Here is a 16,485-nt window from a genome sequence, read left to right as displayed (position 1 = left end):
TAGCTCTATAACCTTGAAGCTCATTATATGCTTTTATCCAGTGTATGTCAGCAGAGTTGGCTTGTAGCACTGTCCAGAATAATTAGGCTTGAGCTGGTTTTAACTTTTTTGTTTTGGTTTTAAAAGATGCCAAATACTCTTTGCTCTATGTTGGCTGGAGGTTTCAGTTCGTAGTGCCATGGAGAGTTAGGCTATTAGACTGTTTTAGTTTTGGACCTACCTACAACTTGTCCAATCCAGCGCTGGGCAGTAATACAGTTAATAGCACTGGGGAGATAAGTAAGGCTTCATGGTCACGCTGTGGGAGTCGTCTGTCACGCAGATCGCAGAGCAGTGGTCCCCCCTTTACACCAAACATCAAGTTGTTATAATAAATTTATTTTGTCTTTTGAGATCTCTGGTTAACTTTATGGTAATATACGAACTGTAACATAAACTAAAATACAATATCCTTTTGCTTCTCAACAATATTTCAGTCTGTTATTAACCAAAGCAACAAACTATTTTTGACAGATGCAAGTGTACAAGGGCAAGGTGCTTGATAAGAAGGACCATTCCTTTCTTTTCCTCGATACTTCATGTCAAGGATATGAGGTTGAGATTACGGAACATGCTCTCTTGGAAGATGAGAAACTCCTTTACCACGTATCCAAAAGGTGAAAATTATTTACAGTCAACCTACGTCACATGTGACCTGTATTTTTGAAATTTGAACAGTTAAGTTTTGAAATTTACATGACTTAATTTGTCAGTTTTTCGCAGTGAGATTTCAGAGTTCCTGTAGAAATTTCCCTTGTTTATTAACGGTACATATAAAGCTATGAATTTTTCTTTTCATTACAGCATTAAGCACATTTGTTTCCCCTATTTCTTATATAGCTTTTTTAGATCTAGTTTATTATTATTATTATTATTATTATTATTATTATTATTATTATTATTATTATTATTATTATCATTATTTTATTTTAATCCAGGACCCATGCATGTCAGAGGGAAGCAGTGCTCAAAATGTCAGCACTTGAATCTCTTTATCTCTTAATTTCTCCAAATTACCTTTATCAACTCTGTTGATAAACCAAACATTCATCTCCACTCCCCACCAATAACGTGCAGTTCCAGAAAAAAATCCATACACACCCCATGGAAGGTCATCGGAAATTCCTAGGGGGAGGGGGGTCTTAAAAGTCAAAATTTTAGAAGCAAAGTGTGAAGCTAAACTGGAATTTGCTGGAGAGACAGGGGTGCAAAACAAAAAACCTTCCCTGGGGGAATATGGATATTTTCTGGAACTGCACAATGCAGCACCACAGTTTCTTTAGAAACTAACTCCTTATATCCATTTTAAGTTAATATTTATTTTTGTTGCTGTTGTTGTTCAACTAACAGATTTATTGGGCACTCCAGTGCATTTGGAAACAACAGTGAATCTTTCAAGCTTGCCACAGCCTTTCTTTTGCTTAGGTTATTGACAATTCACAATGAAGAATCCTGGGGTAAGTTCTTTATTTGAAAGCTGAAACTACAGAGTTCGCCCAATTTGGGTTAAATCCTATAGTACCCCATTATCAAAAAATATGTTCATGCAGGCTTGACGTAATATATCAAACACGAAAGAGCGTGTTTCATCAGATATCCAAACACCGAGAAGTAGGGGACCGTTCATTTTTTATGAGCATGGGGGGGCTGGTGGGATTTGGTTAATTACCACTACGAAACTGTATGACCCCCCCTAGCATGCAATTTTTTTCTACATGGCCCCCCCCCCCCCCCAAGCAGAAACTATTTTTTTCTGATGACCCCCCCCCTCCCGCCCAACTAGAAACAAATCATACTCCTAACTTTAACAAAATGCTTATGTACTGTTTATATCAAAGATAGACGTAATTGTTACTGTGATTTCTTTACAGTACTATTAACAAGTTACCGTTCTCTACTTAGGTAAAGATTTCTCTTGTTTAAAAAAACGTTTTATAGATAGCAACACGTTTACGGCAACGACAAACCCTAAATTTCCATTTAGATTCTCAAAGAAACTATAAAAATTAATCAAGCAAATGGTTAACGTGAAATTACTTCCCTTCGAGTAGAAACAATTAATACATGTACAGATCTGACTAACAAAACACGGATCGAAGCATACCAATCAACGATTATGAGTCATATTAAACAGAAAAAAACAGCGGACGCACAGATATCAGTCGCGTAGGTAAGGGTTAGATAGGGGTGTTTGTTGAGCCCCAAATCTTGCTTACTAGGGGGGTCCGGGGGCATGCTCCCCCGGAAATTTTTGAAATCTAGGTTCCCAGAAACCTCATTTCCTGCATTTTGAGACCCATTTTAGGCAAATCACAAATTTGTTTAACAGCAGCTTTTTGAGCTATATACATCATTTCTACGGCATAATTGTTTCAACTCAAACAAGAAAGTTCAATGTACATTCCGCGCCCTGTCGAGTTCTGATAGCTATTCGATCTACTGATAGTCATACACCAAGCTGGTAAACTGCATCATTCTCGGGTGTAGGCCTTCGAACAAATTGACTATCTTGTCAAAATTGACAGGCATATCATATTTGATATGCATTAGAACCAGGGCAGACATTCTACTCTCTCGCATGGTACACCTCATGTAGTTGTTCAACCTCCTCATTAAGTGCTTTTTCTTCCGCCATTACTGATCTGTAAAGGGGGTTCGTTCGAACCCCTCAAATCCCCCCTCCTACGCTCCTGGATATTAAAGTACTGCTATTAAAAATGACAGTTACAAGCTTTTCTGAAGATGGCTTACGGCTCAGATTTACGGTCAACTGAAGTCACCAACAACAGTTCTATTATTAAAACTAATCTGGATGTTCACACTAGGCATACTACTGAGTCTACTGATACTCCTGGGTTCAAATAATTTACTAATCAACAGTCTTTATAAAAGTGAGTACTATTAAAAAGAACATTAAACAATCTATTGATATAGTTCAGAGTACAACCACTTTGTAGAAAACTACTCCCCCAAGGATGATTCAATAGTGAGACTGATACGTTTTTATATTAATTTGAACTTGTACAAACATAGGTGTCTACTTCAGTTTATATTCATTATTGCTTTTCCAACAGATATGCTTCATTTCCTCAGTTGTTGTTAATATAAAATGCAGATTTCGACCTCAGTATGTAAAACAAATTAAAAGTGGTTAGGAAAATCGCATTAAATAAAATTGAAATAATATTCAATTTCTTCATCTGTTTCTGTGTTGAGCCACTTTCAATTTCCCCTACTAGCCAATTATTGCTGGTGACCCCCCCCCTCTTTCACTCATTTTTTTTTGGTAGCCCCCCCCCTCCTTTAGTGCCATTTTTTTTCTCGTGCCCCCTTCCCCCTAAATCCCACCAGCCCCCCCATGCTCATAAAAAAAAAACGGTCCCTAGGTTGAAAAAACAAGGCGCAGCCAAGTTTTTTTAAACGACTGTGAGGTGTTTGGATATCTGATGAAACACACTTTCGAGTGTTTGATATGGCTTAAATCTCAAATGATCAATAATTCTTGGAGAAATTCAAGGCTAAAGTTGGCAAAATTTTATGGTAATTAGGCTAACATATCCAAACCACGGTCACGGTAGTGATTTGCTTTGTTTTGGCTTGATGAATTATTAATGAGTTTGAGAATGCAACTGTTAATTATCAGTTGTTAATGGATCCCAATGTAATTTTTATTTTAATCAGCTGAGAGTTCTATAGGGTTACTCTATTCGGAGCAAAATAATGTGGGAAAGTCGTTGACTATGGACATTTTGGCAAAAGGACAAGGTGTCCCAAGAAGACGGCATTCCACAATGCTAGCTGGTGGGGATCAAACCCTAAGTGGAGTATCAGTGTAAGTTAATATTTCATTTTCCTTGCCTTTCTGTGTATTTGATGATTAGTTAATGTACTTGTACATAATAGACTCTTTTATTTCTACCTTTTATTCATTTTATATCTTTTTAACTATAATAATACCGCAGTCTTTGACCTTTTTACCCTTTCTTAATGTGTATACTTTTATTTTAATTTTGTAAACTTGAATTTTTGGCAAATTTTTTTTCCATTCAAGTCAGTAGGAACCTTTAGGAACCTAAGTAAGCACAAAATAGTACATGCATTATCATAATTATGTAATTGAAGGGTTTTCAACAAGGGTAGCATATTAAGTGCTGTTTTTGAAAATTGTGCCAGATGAGGCCCTATTTTGGCATAGCTGGTAGTAAAGAAAACTTAGCTGTGTATATATTTAACTTTTGAGCAAATTCTTAAAGTACATAAACAAGAAATGCCGTATGTTCGATTAACTGCCCACCTTCAAATGAGCGCCCACCATGAAAGCCCAAAAAGTTAATAAGCACCCACAGGCCCCATCCCCTCCCAAGAAAAAAAATTTCTGTACTTAACCTCATCATGAATATTTAAGAGGAACGTCATTTGTTTCCAAAATTGGTCTTAGATACAGTTAAGTCAATGAACGTTTATATTGTTTATGGCTTGTTCATGTTAGCTTTTGTGCGTATTTTTGTTGTTGAAGCGAAATAATCTTATTATGTATATATCCCTTGTTTTTTATTCTCTGAAAATGTCCTCACTTACTGTAAATGTTGGGAAAATAATAAGCCTCCACCCGTGAATCAGTGCCCACCCTGACACTGGCCCAAAATTGAATAGGCACCCAGGGTGGTTTAAATTGAACTGTTCGTAAGTCTGATGGTAACACCAATAGATCACACAGTCAGGGACCTAAGGAGCCTTTCCATGCGACAGAACAAGATGGAGTAGGCAGTCTATAATAACAATAGCCTATATACATTAGCCTATACTGTAATTCCCAATAAATTATTTTAATGTCCTCTTAACAGGCCAATTATCAGAGACACTCTATCCAAGACCACTTCAGTGGTTATGCTTGATGACCCAAAAATATCTGACAGTTTGAATGAGTTATTTGTACAGCTACAAGGTGGGATGAGCATGGGTTCCCGTGCTGCAGGTGTTCACATGTCAGTTGGGAGTCTTCTTTTGTCGTCAAATACAAACATTTCACAAAGGTAACAATTTTATTTTGCTAATAATTATTGTGTACTTAGTTATCTTGTTTTTAATCTTTGGCCACCTTACAGTACCAAATTAAAAAAACATACACAGAATAGGAGCCAGTGCTCATTACTGATTTCTTTTGTGCACGAAACTGAACCCAGCACTCATTGCAAGTTGAATGGATGGGTCTTTTTTACAGGTCACATTCTACAGTTCAAAAGTACAGGTCAATGCTGTACTAGCATATAACCAAGAGTGTAAGCATGCCCTAGGTGTGAATAAGCTTTTGAGTATGGGGTTAGGGCTAGGAGACCCTGGTTAGCTTGTTTAATTATTATATTATTATAACATGTATGTTCTTGGTGCATTAGAAAATATGCTCAACACACTGCCAAAGGCTAACTAGCGTGTCGCCTGGATGATTAAGGTTAACAGCAATGTATACTTGGCTGTTATCAGTATAGAACATTAAATCAAGATCATAGGCATGTATCATATCTTGGAGAAGTGTACTACACAATAAGCATCCAAGTATATTGGATCCAATGTTAAAACTTTCGTGATGTGTTTTGTATTGTAGGGCAGAGGGCAGAGTACTTGTTTTCAGATACACAAAGGGTGAATCTCCACCTGAGGAAGACAAGTTGAAACAACTGAAAAACTTTGTCAAGAAACATACTGTAAGTCCATTAATAGCAACCAGTACTGTTAATCAAACTCTTGAATTTGTTGAAGTGAAGTGAAACATTTGAAGGGCTGAGAGCACAATAGCCTGTGAACAGGCCAGGCTCCCACCAATCAGAACGTGATACCAGAATCTGGTATCACAAGACGGCAGCATTCAAAGAATGTCCACAGGCTCTCTTTCATGCCTTCTTTCTTTCTTTCTTGCCCCCATGCCATACCGCGCTCCACTTGCCCAGTTCCCTGATTTTCCTTTTGGAACTGGAGCAGTAGTGTTGCTAAAAGAAAGGCTGAAAAAATTCAGACTTGAACAGCATTCAAACCCATGACTGGCTGTGATATCACAGTGCAGTGCACAACACCAACTGAGCTATCAAGCCAGCAGTCCAGTTGGCTTGATAGCTCAACATGTGTTAAAATAAATTTGTTTCTGTTGTCTCAACAAGTTCTGTTTCATTGTGTATCAGGCATGTTAATTTCCCTCATTCTTAATTTTTAGCACCTCTTTTGGAATTTATTTCCTTTATTGGAAGTAATTTTTCCTTTAATTCGTGTCAATAAATTTTTGAGTGCCTATATTAAGGTATGTAAGAGGTAATCAAAGTTTTTTCCCATGCTCTCTACATCTTAATCTGTAGGGATTTCTGTTGGCTTGGGCTATAACACACAAAAAAATTTGGCAAGAGCTCTGCCCAAAATTGTGCCGTGATGTCGAGAAAGTACTAAGAGTCTTCTTGCAAAATATGCAGCCTAGATGGTATAAAGGAATGGCTTCAGTCATCTCAACAAAGGCTATTGTAAGTGTATCACTCAATTCATTCATTCATTGAGAAATATGTGACTTATGATGATTTGGTTTAGTGCAGAAGGGGTTTCATGATGGTTATGACCCAGAAATCAAACCAAACCTTCAATGTTAAATGTACCTTCTATTAACATCTGCAGTTTTAAAAAAATTTCATACTCACCCCATGGAAGTTCATCAGAAATTCCTGGGGGAGGGGGCTTTTAAAAGTCAAAATTTTAGAGGTAAAGTGTGAAGCTAAACTGGAATTTCTTAGGGGGAGGGGGCTACAAAACAAAAACCTTCCATGGGGGGAGTTATTATATGGATATCTTCTGGAACTGCAAAATGCCAATAATTATTATTGACATCTTGATTGTTTGCACTGAAGTCTGATCAAGGCCATTTGCTGTCAAGTGTAAAATCCTTAGAAATTTAGCTAGTTACAGGAAATAAATAAACAAATCAATAAAAAGCAACAACAAATATTATAATGACAACAATGATCATGATAATATGGCTCGATCAGCATTTAACATACAAAATGTATAGTACATACAATTAACTTAGCAAATTGGAGTATGCAGTGAAGACTCCAAATTTTTTGACCACAAAAATCACTATGGTTTTTTCCTGTACCAATTTGCCTTTCATGTTAAAAATTATTTGAGAATAATTTATTGGCACTTTGATTTTTTTAATCAGTTGATTGGAATCTTTTACCGGTACTCAGCCATCTCTAAGGACACTTTTGACACTACTACACCAGTTTCTACTGGTGGGAGCAACAAGCGTTAAATTAGACCACACTAGATTTTGCCCGAGTCTGATTGGTTCAAATTGATCATGTGACATGATAGTTTTCATCCTCAGAGAGAAACAGATCAGCACATAATGTCCATCCGACAAAAATACCTGGATATTTATTTGTTTTTTATTTGATCCTCTATGTTCTTCATAAAATTTCAACATTTTTATTCAAGCTTCGGTCTCCAGCAAGCTCAAATCGGTGAGCTGTAAATTTGAATTGCCAGTTATCAATGACTTTTTTGCTGAAGTGGTGAACATTCAGTGTCTTAGGAACATCGGTCTGACAGTTGCCCCATAGAAAGTTGACATTTTTAATATAATAAGATATTAATGATATAAGCCATCGAAACTTCACTTTTATTAAGCTAATATTAGTTTTAGGATCATCGAAATTCTGCAGGACAGCTTTCAGCTGATATTTCTGAGACAGAAAAACTCTACTTTTTATTAAATACCAATGCAGTAATGACATTGATGCCAATTATTATTGATACAAATATTTAAAGGTTTCTGTTAATTGTTATTTCCCACAGTTTCATGGTTCAGCTGGTGTACACCCTTGTTTCGCAGACACCATCAAAGAAATTGTATCTCAAAATAAAGGTGCAGCTGCAATAGAAAGTTTTTCTGTGAGGCTCCAAAGGAGCATTGTTGATGAACTGGAGAACGATCATAGCGGCAATGTACGTATAGAACTGTAGAACTAATGCATCAGTCAACTCCAGCAGACCCCCCCCCCCCCTCCACACACACACACATCCTCCCTCCCCAATCGCCCACGCCCCCAACTTAAGAAACAGCATAAAACATGAAGGTTTTACGTTATGTTAAAGAAATGAGCAGTAGTGTTTTATCGGGTTTTAAGGATGGTGCCTACTAATACCAAAATATTTTTGTGCAGTTTATGACTATGCGGGAAAAGGAGATCTTAGCAACGCCTATTGGAATCCAAAAAGAAAATTGGGGTAACCATGCATTTTTCAGAGATAATTAAGCAGTAATATCTCTAAAAAACGCCAAAATATAAAGCAATGTATGGGATTTTTTTCCTAAATTGAAGCTTTAAATTATCTCTGAAAAATGCATGTTTACCCCCAATTTTCTTTTAAGATACCAAAAGCATTTGGTAAGTTCTGCTTTCTCCATATAGTTTTAAACCGCGCAAAAATATTCCTGTATTAGTAGGCACCACCCATAGGAAACCTGAGTATCTCGCGATGTGCAGAACGTATGCGCAGTAACAATAGTAGGCTCCGTCCTTAAATCACTAGGCACAGTCGAGTGGTTTTAGACCTGATAAAACATGTGCTGTGAGTTTTTTGAATGGTTTCAAAAACATTCCTGGAAAAGCATGTGTCAAGAGAGTTCATAACAATAAATATTATTATGCTTTTGTGAACGTTGGAAATTATAAGCGTACGAGAAAAACACCGCATACAAAAGAGGAGTGTTTTATCAGCTGATAAAACACCGCATACAAATGAGGAGTACGTGTTTTATAAAACACGGCATACTAATAAGGAGGTTTAAAGTCACTGCACGTGATGTATTATCGACCATTTGAAAGGTCAATGGACGTATGAATTGTTATTGAGTTTTTGAATGCTTGAAATTAAGAGTACTAGTGATAAATTTTTTGAAATTATGGGATTTATTAAAATCCAAATCTAGCATGATGAAAAATTCCTACATGTACTTGCAAAAAATCAGCATCTTTTTGCAATTTTGGGGGTTAGATATTAGCAATGTTATGCTCCAGTGACTTCATACAAATCCTTCTAATTTTTTCTCTGTCCTAAACATTTGCTGATTTTTGGCAAGTAGGTATTTTCCATCATGCACTTTCAAAATATCTGAACAAATCCCATAATTTTGGAAATTTAGTTTTTTTTGATGTCATCATGATCAAGACACGAGCAAATTGTAGCATGCGTACAGAGTGCTTAAATTGATACTTTTATCAATTTTATTATCGTCTTAATTATGTGACTGAAAGGGAAAGACTGCCACGACTACTCATGATCATCTCACTCTTTCAGTTGGTTAATGAATTTTATTCATTTCCTCTAAAAAAATTTTAAGACTATTTTGTGAGTTCAGTACTTGTTTATAAGGGTTTAGTCAAATTTTTACTACTGTAACTTTCTTTATTGATACATCAAAATTAATGTTACAGTCGATCCACGTCACACATGACCAGTACAGTCGAACCTCCACTAACGGCCACCTCTCCACAACGGCCACCTCTCTACAACGGCCACTTTTTTTTGTCCCGGCGGACAGTCCATACATTACCTCTTGTTTAAACCTCTCTACAATGGCCACCTCTCTACAACGGCAACGGCCACTAAAGTACGTCCCCAACTGCCAAAATAACCTCTCAACAACGGCCACTGTACAGCTCTTTTTTGTAAAAACAAAACCTTTTTTGTGTCTACGGCTTCTAGAGAAGCGTAGACACTATGTCATCGGGTTGAGTGAAAGAGTGAAAGAGTGTAAGAGTGTAAATGCCACAGGAATCCCAAATGGAATCCTATCGAAAGCCGACGGTAATGAGTTCTAAGCGATTGTACTTCCGGATCAGGACAATGGCGACAATACGGTAAATGATGTTTTCCGATGTTGATTTGCTTTTTACAAATAGTTTAAGTGATGATTTGAACCAGAATGCTGTAACTTCTGTAATTTTCATCGCAAACGCGCCCGAAATTACTGCGAATGATCGCTTAAATTTGAACAAACACGGAGTGTCTTCAAATTTTACATGCGTGTTTGCACGCACGCAAAAAAAAAAACTGAAAGTTTGGGCCTCTAATAGCAAATGCATCGTTTATTTCAATAAAATGTTTTGCTGGAAAAGCTTTTTGTTGATTTTTGTGTCTTTGTCAATTCATATATGCGTTTGAGAAGCGACAGATGCGTAATTTGCTTAAGCGGGTTGAAATTTGATATACCAAAGGTCTTCATCAATTTTAGCAATTTTGCGTTCAAGTGTGTTTTTCGGCAAATGATTAATAGTAACAATATTATTTTACGTCAGAAAACATTTGTTTAATCATTCCAGTTTAATATGCAGTCAATTTTGGAAGCCAACGATATTTATTTATCTGCTGTGCATTTTAAACCGCTCTAGGAAAAGTTAATTTATGCGAAACCTATGGAAACACGACAGGAGTCAAAGGGTTAAAGAATGATACTTGCCATTCATAAGTTCAGTATATGCATTTTATGCCGACGTATCAGATTAGAACTTTGCTTTCAATACTTTATGTTTAGAACTTTGCTGCTTTGCTTTCAGTACAAAGTTGTGGTTCACGTTGTAAGATTATATAATATATTGTTTATGTTAGAATAAAGTTACAGTTCTCTTCATTCAAAATGTTTGTGGTAAACGATACCAGCTTAATCTCAATCTCACCAGTATTCTGTGCAACATTTTTACAACCATTTTTTTATCTCTATCCTATTTCCACTCCTCCCTCTTCGTTTTCATTTCAGTCTTATTTCCCTTTTCTTCAATTCTTTTATATCACATTTCTTTACCAGTACTGCAGTAGACACATGCAGTCTGAGACTGCCTATTTTTTATAAGTTGATGCAGTAATCGACATTTGTCTTCGGAACATTACGTTTCTGTATCCATTTTAATGATATACGTATTTTGATTGTGTTCCATTTATATGCTGCAGTAAGCCTAAATTGTCTACAATAATACAGGCAGTCAGCGAATGTTTCGAACCTTGCTCATTTCGTCTTGTTAACATTTTGATTCATTTACGTTTTATTGTGTATTTTTATCTGTATATATTATTTAAGATTGGATTGCCGTTATAGGCTACAGTAAGCATGAACTTAATTGGCACAATAAACATGTTGTACTTCCCGAAAAAAGGTGTCATATTACACCCCTACCTCCCCATAACGGCCACCTCTCCACAACGGCCACCTTCTTCTGTCCCCAAGGTGGCCGTTGTGGAGAGGTTCAACTGTATTTGCGAGAATGAAATGAACATTCAAATTCTGGGAATCTTTCCGAGAAAGATGCACTAACTGAAAATAAGATTCAAAATACTTGGGAAATAATAATATTACTAGAAATACGTCACTCGCAAAACCTCGCGAAGCTAGGGCTGGGTGGAAAGCCCTTTTTACTCGTATAGTAGCATCAAATGAGGAGATTATAAGGTTTCTGAACATAGCAACTATTTTGATGAGCATGGTGTTTTTCGTAGTTCCACAGGTTAGTTTGCAGTTGAAATCTGTCGTGTTCGATGAAGTTATTTCCCACGGAAAATTATTTTACCACGGCCACAAAAGGTGTAATTTCTTCTGTGCAATCTTTCACAAAAAAAAAATTTCTGGAAGAAAGGGAAAAGATTCTGCAGAGATATTTCCATCCAGTGAATGTTGATAAACATTCCAGTTGAAATTTGATCCTGCAATGAAAGCAAAAACTTTCCCGATGTATGCGAATTTTGCTCCAACAAAGTGCGCCTGACGCTTGTCTGGCTTCCAACCTGTTGCTTCCTAGCAACCGTCCTTTTGTCTGACGTCATTCATACTTTGTTTTTTACTGGTGCCAGGCAACACTCCGGACATCTTCAACGATATAAATAAATAAATACATACATACATACATACATACATACATACATACATACATACATACATACATACATATATACACACACACATAATCGACTGTAACACATATATATATATATTTTTCGCTCAAATTCGCACGGCTTAGCTCGGCTCGGCCCGACAAATTTATTAACCTCGCTACACTCAGGCCTTCAGCCCTCCCTTCGCGAGGAATAATTGTAGTGTTCTTGAAATACTTAATGCTGTAATGTAAAGAAAATTCATAGCTCTTATATGCCGTCAATAATCTAGGGAAATTTTTATGGGAACTCTGAAATCTCCTTGGCAATGTTCAAAACTGACATGTACATTTTAAAACTATGTTCAAATTTCAAAAATTCCTTGTCATGTGTGATGTGGATTGACTGCAAAGCTTTAAACAATGTCCACAGTTAGAGGACAGTGTATAAGCTAACTACCCTGAGGTAAAGGTATTCAATCATTCATTTATTCATTATTTCACACATTTTTTTCTAAAACCAGGCCCTTAAATGGATAAATCCAAATGTGAATGCAAAACGTGGCCAAAGCCGTGTGCCAGCATTTGGGATTGTATCAGAGAAGCTCCATCTCCTCAAAGAAGTATCTATGAAGGTGACATTGGTCATTTAATTTTTGACTTACTTAAAATGGTGCAAAACGATCAAAGTTATAATTTAGCGTAAGGAAGAATTCAAGGGAAAGGTTAATTTTTAATAAACGTGTTTCTTCCTAGGAAATCACGGATAAATTGAAAGCGGAAACAGATCAGAATACAAGTGGACCCATTATTTTTGCCACTGTTGATTTTTGCACCTACTCAGATGTAAGTAGTGGAACAAAATCCAAGACTAAGCAGAGGAAAGGATGGAAAATTCCCAAATCTTTCTTTCAAGAAGATATTGTTTTCTGGATAGAAGGTAATTATTGTCTTGGTTCCTATAAGGAATGTATCATAAATAACAAGTAGTGCAAAAAAGGGCAAATTTCCATTTTATTTTATTTAAATCTCATTTAAAAGTCAACCAACCAGTGAAAACTACTAATCAAAGAAATGTAGAAATATAAGTGAGTGAAACTGAAATATACACAGCTAAAATGTTGGGGTAAACCTCTTGTGGAAAAACTCCTTAGTTTGTAATGAGACTAAATCAATCAAAGTGTGAACTAAAATAAAAGTTCAACCAGGAAATACTTGGTAGTACCTTTGCATAAATCGGGCAGGGGAATAATTAACTGTATTGAACATTAGTTATTGAGTGAATAAATAAACTCCATTTTAATGTTGCTGAAATTTGAACGCTATCTAATTAGTGAAAATATATGTAACGTTCATGTCTAACTGTTGGTATACTGTTGACTTGCATGAAGAGGCATGTTAGTGTGGGTCTGCGAAATCTGCGAGCCAGCGAGCCATGCGAGCCACCGTGCGAGCAATCTCGTACCCAGAGTCTTCAGGCTTTTTGGTCAGCGGGGCAACGCCGGCAAGACTCTAGGGACATCGAATTTTATTACCGCAGGATTTCTGCGGTAAAACAATGGCAACCGTTACGGAACAGCCAATCAAAAAAATTGATTTTTTTCGATGTCCCCAGAGTCTTCCCAGCGTTGCCCCGCTGACCAAAAAGCCTGAAGACTCTGGGTACGAGATTGCCGTGCGAGCCATGCGAGTCACGCGAGCCACAGTGCAAATGTTAAGAATTTTTATTTGTTTCATTTACATTCGCGTGAGAAAATTTTGGATGAATTTTTTTCTTCGTTTTTTTTTTTTCGTTTTTGTTATAATTTTGGAGAGAACTTTGCCTATTCAAAATCGCCCAAGATGCGCAAAAAAATAAAAACAATACGCAAAAATTTACTAAGGTTCAAGACTTCAGAAAAAAAAATCAGAGAAAAACATACGGCTGCACCGCTACTCGAATAAGTATCTATTGACACATGTCATTCATTGATATCCACGTGGAACTTCATTCAAGAAAAAAAAGAAAAGAAAAGAACAGCACTTCGATCTCCGTGTGTTGGCGTCAAGAATGGTGAGTAAATCGCGCCATTTCAACAGGTTTGATCTTTAGTCGAGAGTCAGAGTTATCAGAACTCTGTCTGTTGGCTGACTGCTGCATGTGGTTGTCCTTTCCCTTAGACAAGACTCTTTCTTCAAAACTCGCCACTAGAGTGGCAGAGGCTGGTTTCGAGATAGCATTCGACCCACCAGCTGACGGCAAATGCTTCTGTTATACTGCTTCTTTTCAAATTGAATTTAGTGCGACAATATTGACTTCGCTCATCTTTGAGTACTCATTTATCATACCTTACAAGATTGGAATGACACTGACAATCAGCCCTTACGTGTCAATTAACAAAAAACTGAAATATGATGATTTGCGTTGTCCCACTGTAAGAATTAAATATTGCGATGTTATTCACCTTGTTCCGATGCTCTTGTTCTTGTTCTTATGTGAATGTAAATACAACAAATAAAAATTCTTAACATTTATACTGTGGCTCGCATGACTCGCGTGACTCGCACGGCTCGCATGGCTCACACCTTGGCTCGCATGGCTCGCTGACTCGCAGATTTTTATCACTCTGTTAGCGTGACGTGTGCAATCCGTTTCCCAAGGCCATCTCCACTTTCGAGGATTTTGAATATTTTTGTGGAAAAGATTGTGCCTTGACTTGTGCACTTCCATTCAAAAGGGAGGAAAAGATTGTGAACTGAAGTATGTCATGATGCCAATCATGCAAATCAGGCAAACTTAATCATAATAAGAGAAATCATTTGAAATATATGGGTAAACTTTACTAAATTGTTATTGATTACAAGACAAACTACTAAAAATAAGTCGCATCTTGGACTAGTTAAATAATGGTAAACAAGAACGCAAATAGCTAAGGAGACAATATGATAACAATGAACTGCAAAAACACATCCTCACCCTAAGAAACTAGACGCCCTGGGGCTCAAATGGCACAGGAAGGTTCAGAGCTTTTGTCCTACAGCCCTAACACAACTTAAGAAGCATCTCTTTTCATCTCTTTCACTATTGCCAGTGTCATAATGCCAAAACTTGGCGACTATAGTTAATAGCTTTTGTTATGAATTTTTTGCCACCAGATTCACGACCAGTGCAAATAACATTCACCCTTTCCTATGTACCTTTACCTTTTCTGCATTGTTGCGCTCAGAGAATGTGCAATCCCAGAAAATATCCATACTCCCCCCATGGAAGGAGTTTGTTTGTTTTGCCCTCCCCCCCCCCCCCCCCCCACCAAAAAAAAAAAAAAACAATTCCATTTAGCTTCATACTTTGCTTCTTAAATTTTGACTTTTAAGACCTTTCTCCCCCCAGGAATTTCCAATGATCTTCCTTGGGGTGGGTATGGATTTATAATATTATTGTGGTCTCAGACATTTGTCACAATAATTTGTGCGCAAACGCTGCAAAACAAGCTGCATTCAGCAGATTTGTAAACAATGATATGACTTGTTTGAACCTTGGTATTGATATTTGAAAGATATTTTTATAAAAGCCAGAACTGCCTTCAGTTTTGTAAATACTATTTATGTGGCACACTTGTCAAAATCTGTCAAGTGGTATGTCATGATTACATTAGCATTTGTAGGTTTAGAATTATTCTGTCATTTTTACAAGCAAACTAAGGGCCTCGAAGCATGAGCTAAAGATCTATAATTGACTATAAGTACATTTTATTCAACTTTGTAGAGCACTGTGGATTCAAAGACAAGAAAAGACACAATAATAAACCGCCCTGTGATTTGGACAATGATATTTCTGCTGAGGAGATTGAGTTTGAGCTGTACCGTCTAGAATTTGACCGGCTGGACCAACTGGTTCTTGACTTCTTTCAAGGTGTTTATGCATTCTTCAAAAACTCACTAATAATTCTTAAGCCCACTGACATATCAAATGGTCGATAAAACATTACTTGCAGTGGTTTTAAAACACGATAAAACCTCCTCCTTATTAGTATGCGGTGTTTCATTTTTTTTTCTCGTATGCTAATTTCCAACGTTCACAAAAGCATCATTGTTATGACCTCTCTTGACACACGCTTTTCCAGGAATGTTTGTGAAGCCGTTCAAAAAACTCGCAGCACGTGTTTTATCAGGTCTAAAACCACTCGGCTGCGCCTCGTGGTTTTAAATCCCGATAAAACACTGCTGCTCGTGTTTTTAAAAATTACATAATTTGTCAACTGTAGTTGGGCAAGCAGGTTGTGACAGTTGACCCAACTGGTATTCATTTGCAACTCCATTTATTTTTTTCCAATGGTCTGACGAGTCAGAAGGGCATCAGAACAAAGAGTCAGCGCTCAAAACGTCAGCCTTTGAATATTGACAAAATCATTATTCACCCCCCCCCCCCCCCCCTCTGACACAGCGCAACAATTTGTTTAGATAGTAACCCCGTATCAGATTGTAATAAGGTGATTTCATATGAAAATTTCAAAAGTGTTTGATAAATAAGATATTTTTTAACAGGGAGCCCACGTCACAAAAT

At 37.0% G+C, this 16,485-nt stretch overlaps 1 protein-coding gene across 3 annotated transcripts in view; it reads left to right on the top strand.

Moving 5' to 3' along the window:
• The window catches only part of LOC146487759 (uncharacterized), a 32,631-nt gene that overhangs the window by 4,166 nt on the left and 11,980 nt on the right, over positions 1 to 16,485 (top strand). For all 3 annotated transcript variants that reach the window (XM_085126730.1, XM_085126718.1, XM_085126724.1), the window contains exons 4-13: positions 514 to 656; positions 1,390 to 1,496; positions 3,721 to 3,871; positions 4,884 to 5,072; positions 5,642 to 5,741; positions 6,384 to 6,542; positions 7,873 to 8,022; positions 12,467 to 12,577; positions 12,699 to 12,882; positions 15,688 to 15,834. In XM_085126730.1, the coding sequence (XP_084982856.1) occupies positions 514 to 656; positions 1,390 to 1,496; positions 3,721 to 3,871; positions 4,884 to 5,072; positions 5,642 to 5,741; positions 6,384 to 6,542; positions 7,873 to 8,022; positions 12,467 to 12,577; positions 12,699 to 12,882; positions 15,688 to 15,834 (1,441 nt within the window). The remainder of the gene's footprint in view (positions 1 to 513; positions 657 to 1,389; positions 1,497 to 3,720; positions 3,872 to 4,883; positions 5,073 to 5,641; positions 5,742 to 6,383; positions 6,543 to 7,872; positions 8,023 to 12,466; positions 12,578 to 12,698; positions 12,883 to 15,687; positions 15,835 to 16,485) is intronic.

Source organism: Pavona decussata, unplaced genomic scaffold, assembly GCF_977016875.1.
Source record: "Pavona decussata unplaced genomic scaffold, jaPavDecu1.1 SCAFFOLD_13, whole genome shotgun sequence".
NCBI lineage: Eukaryota > Metazoa > Cnidaria > Anthozoa > Scleractinia > Agariciidae > Pavona > Pavona decussata.
This window is presented reverse-complemented; position numbering and strand designations above follow the sequence as displayed.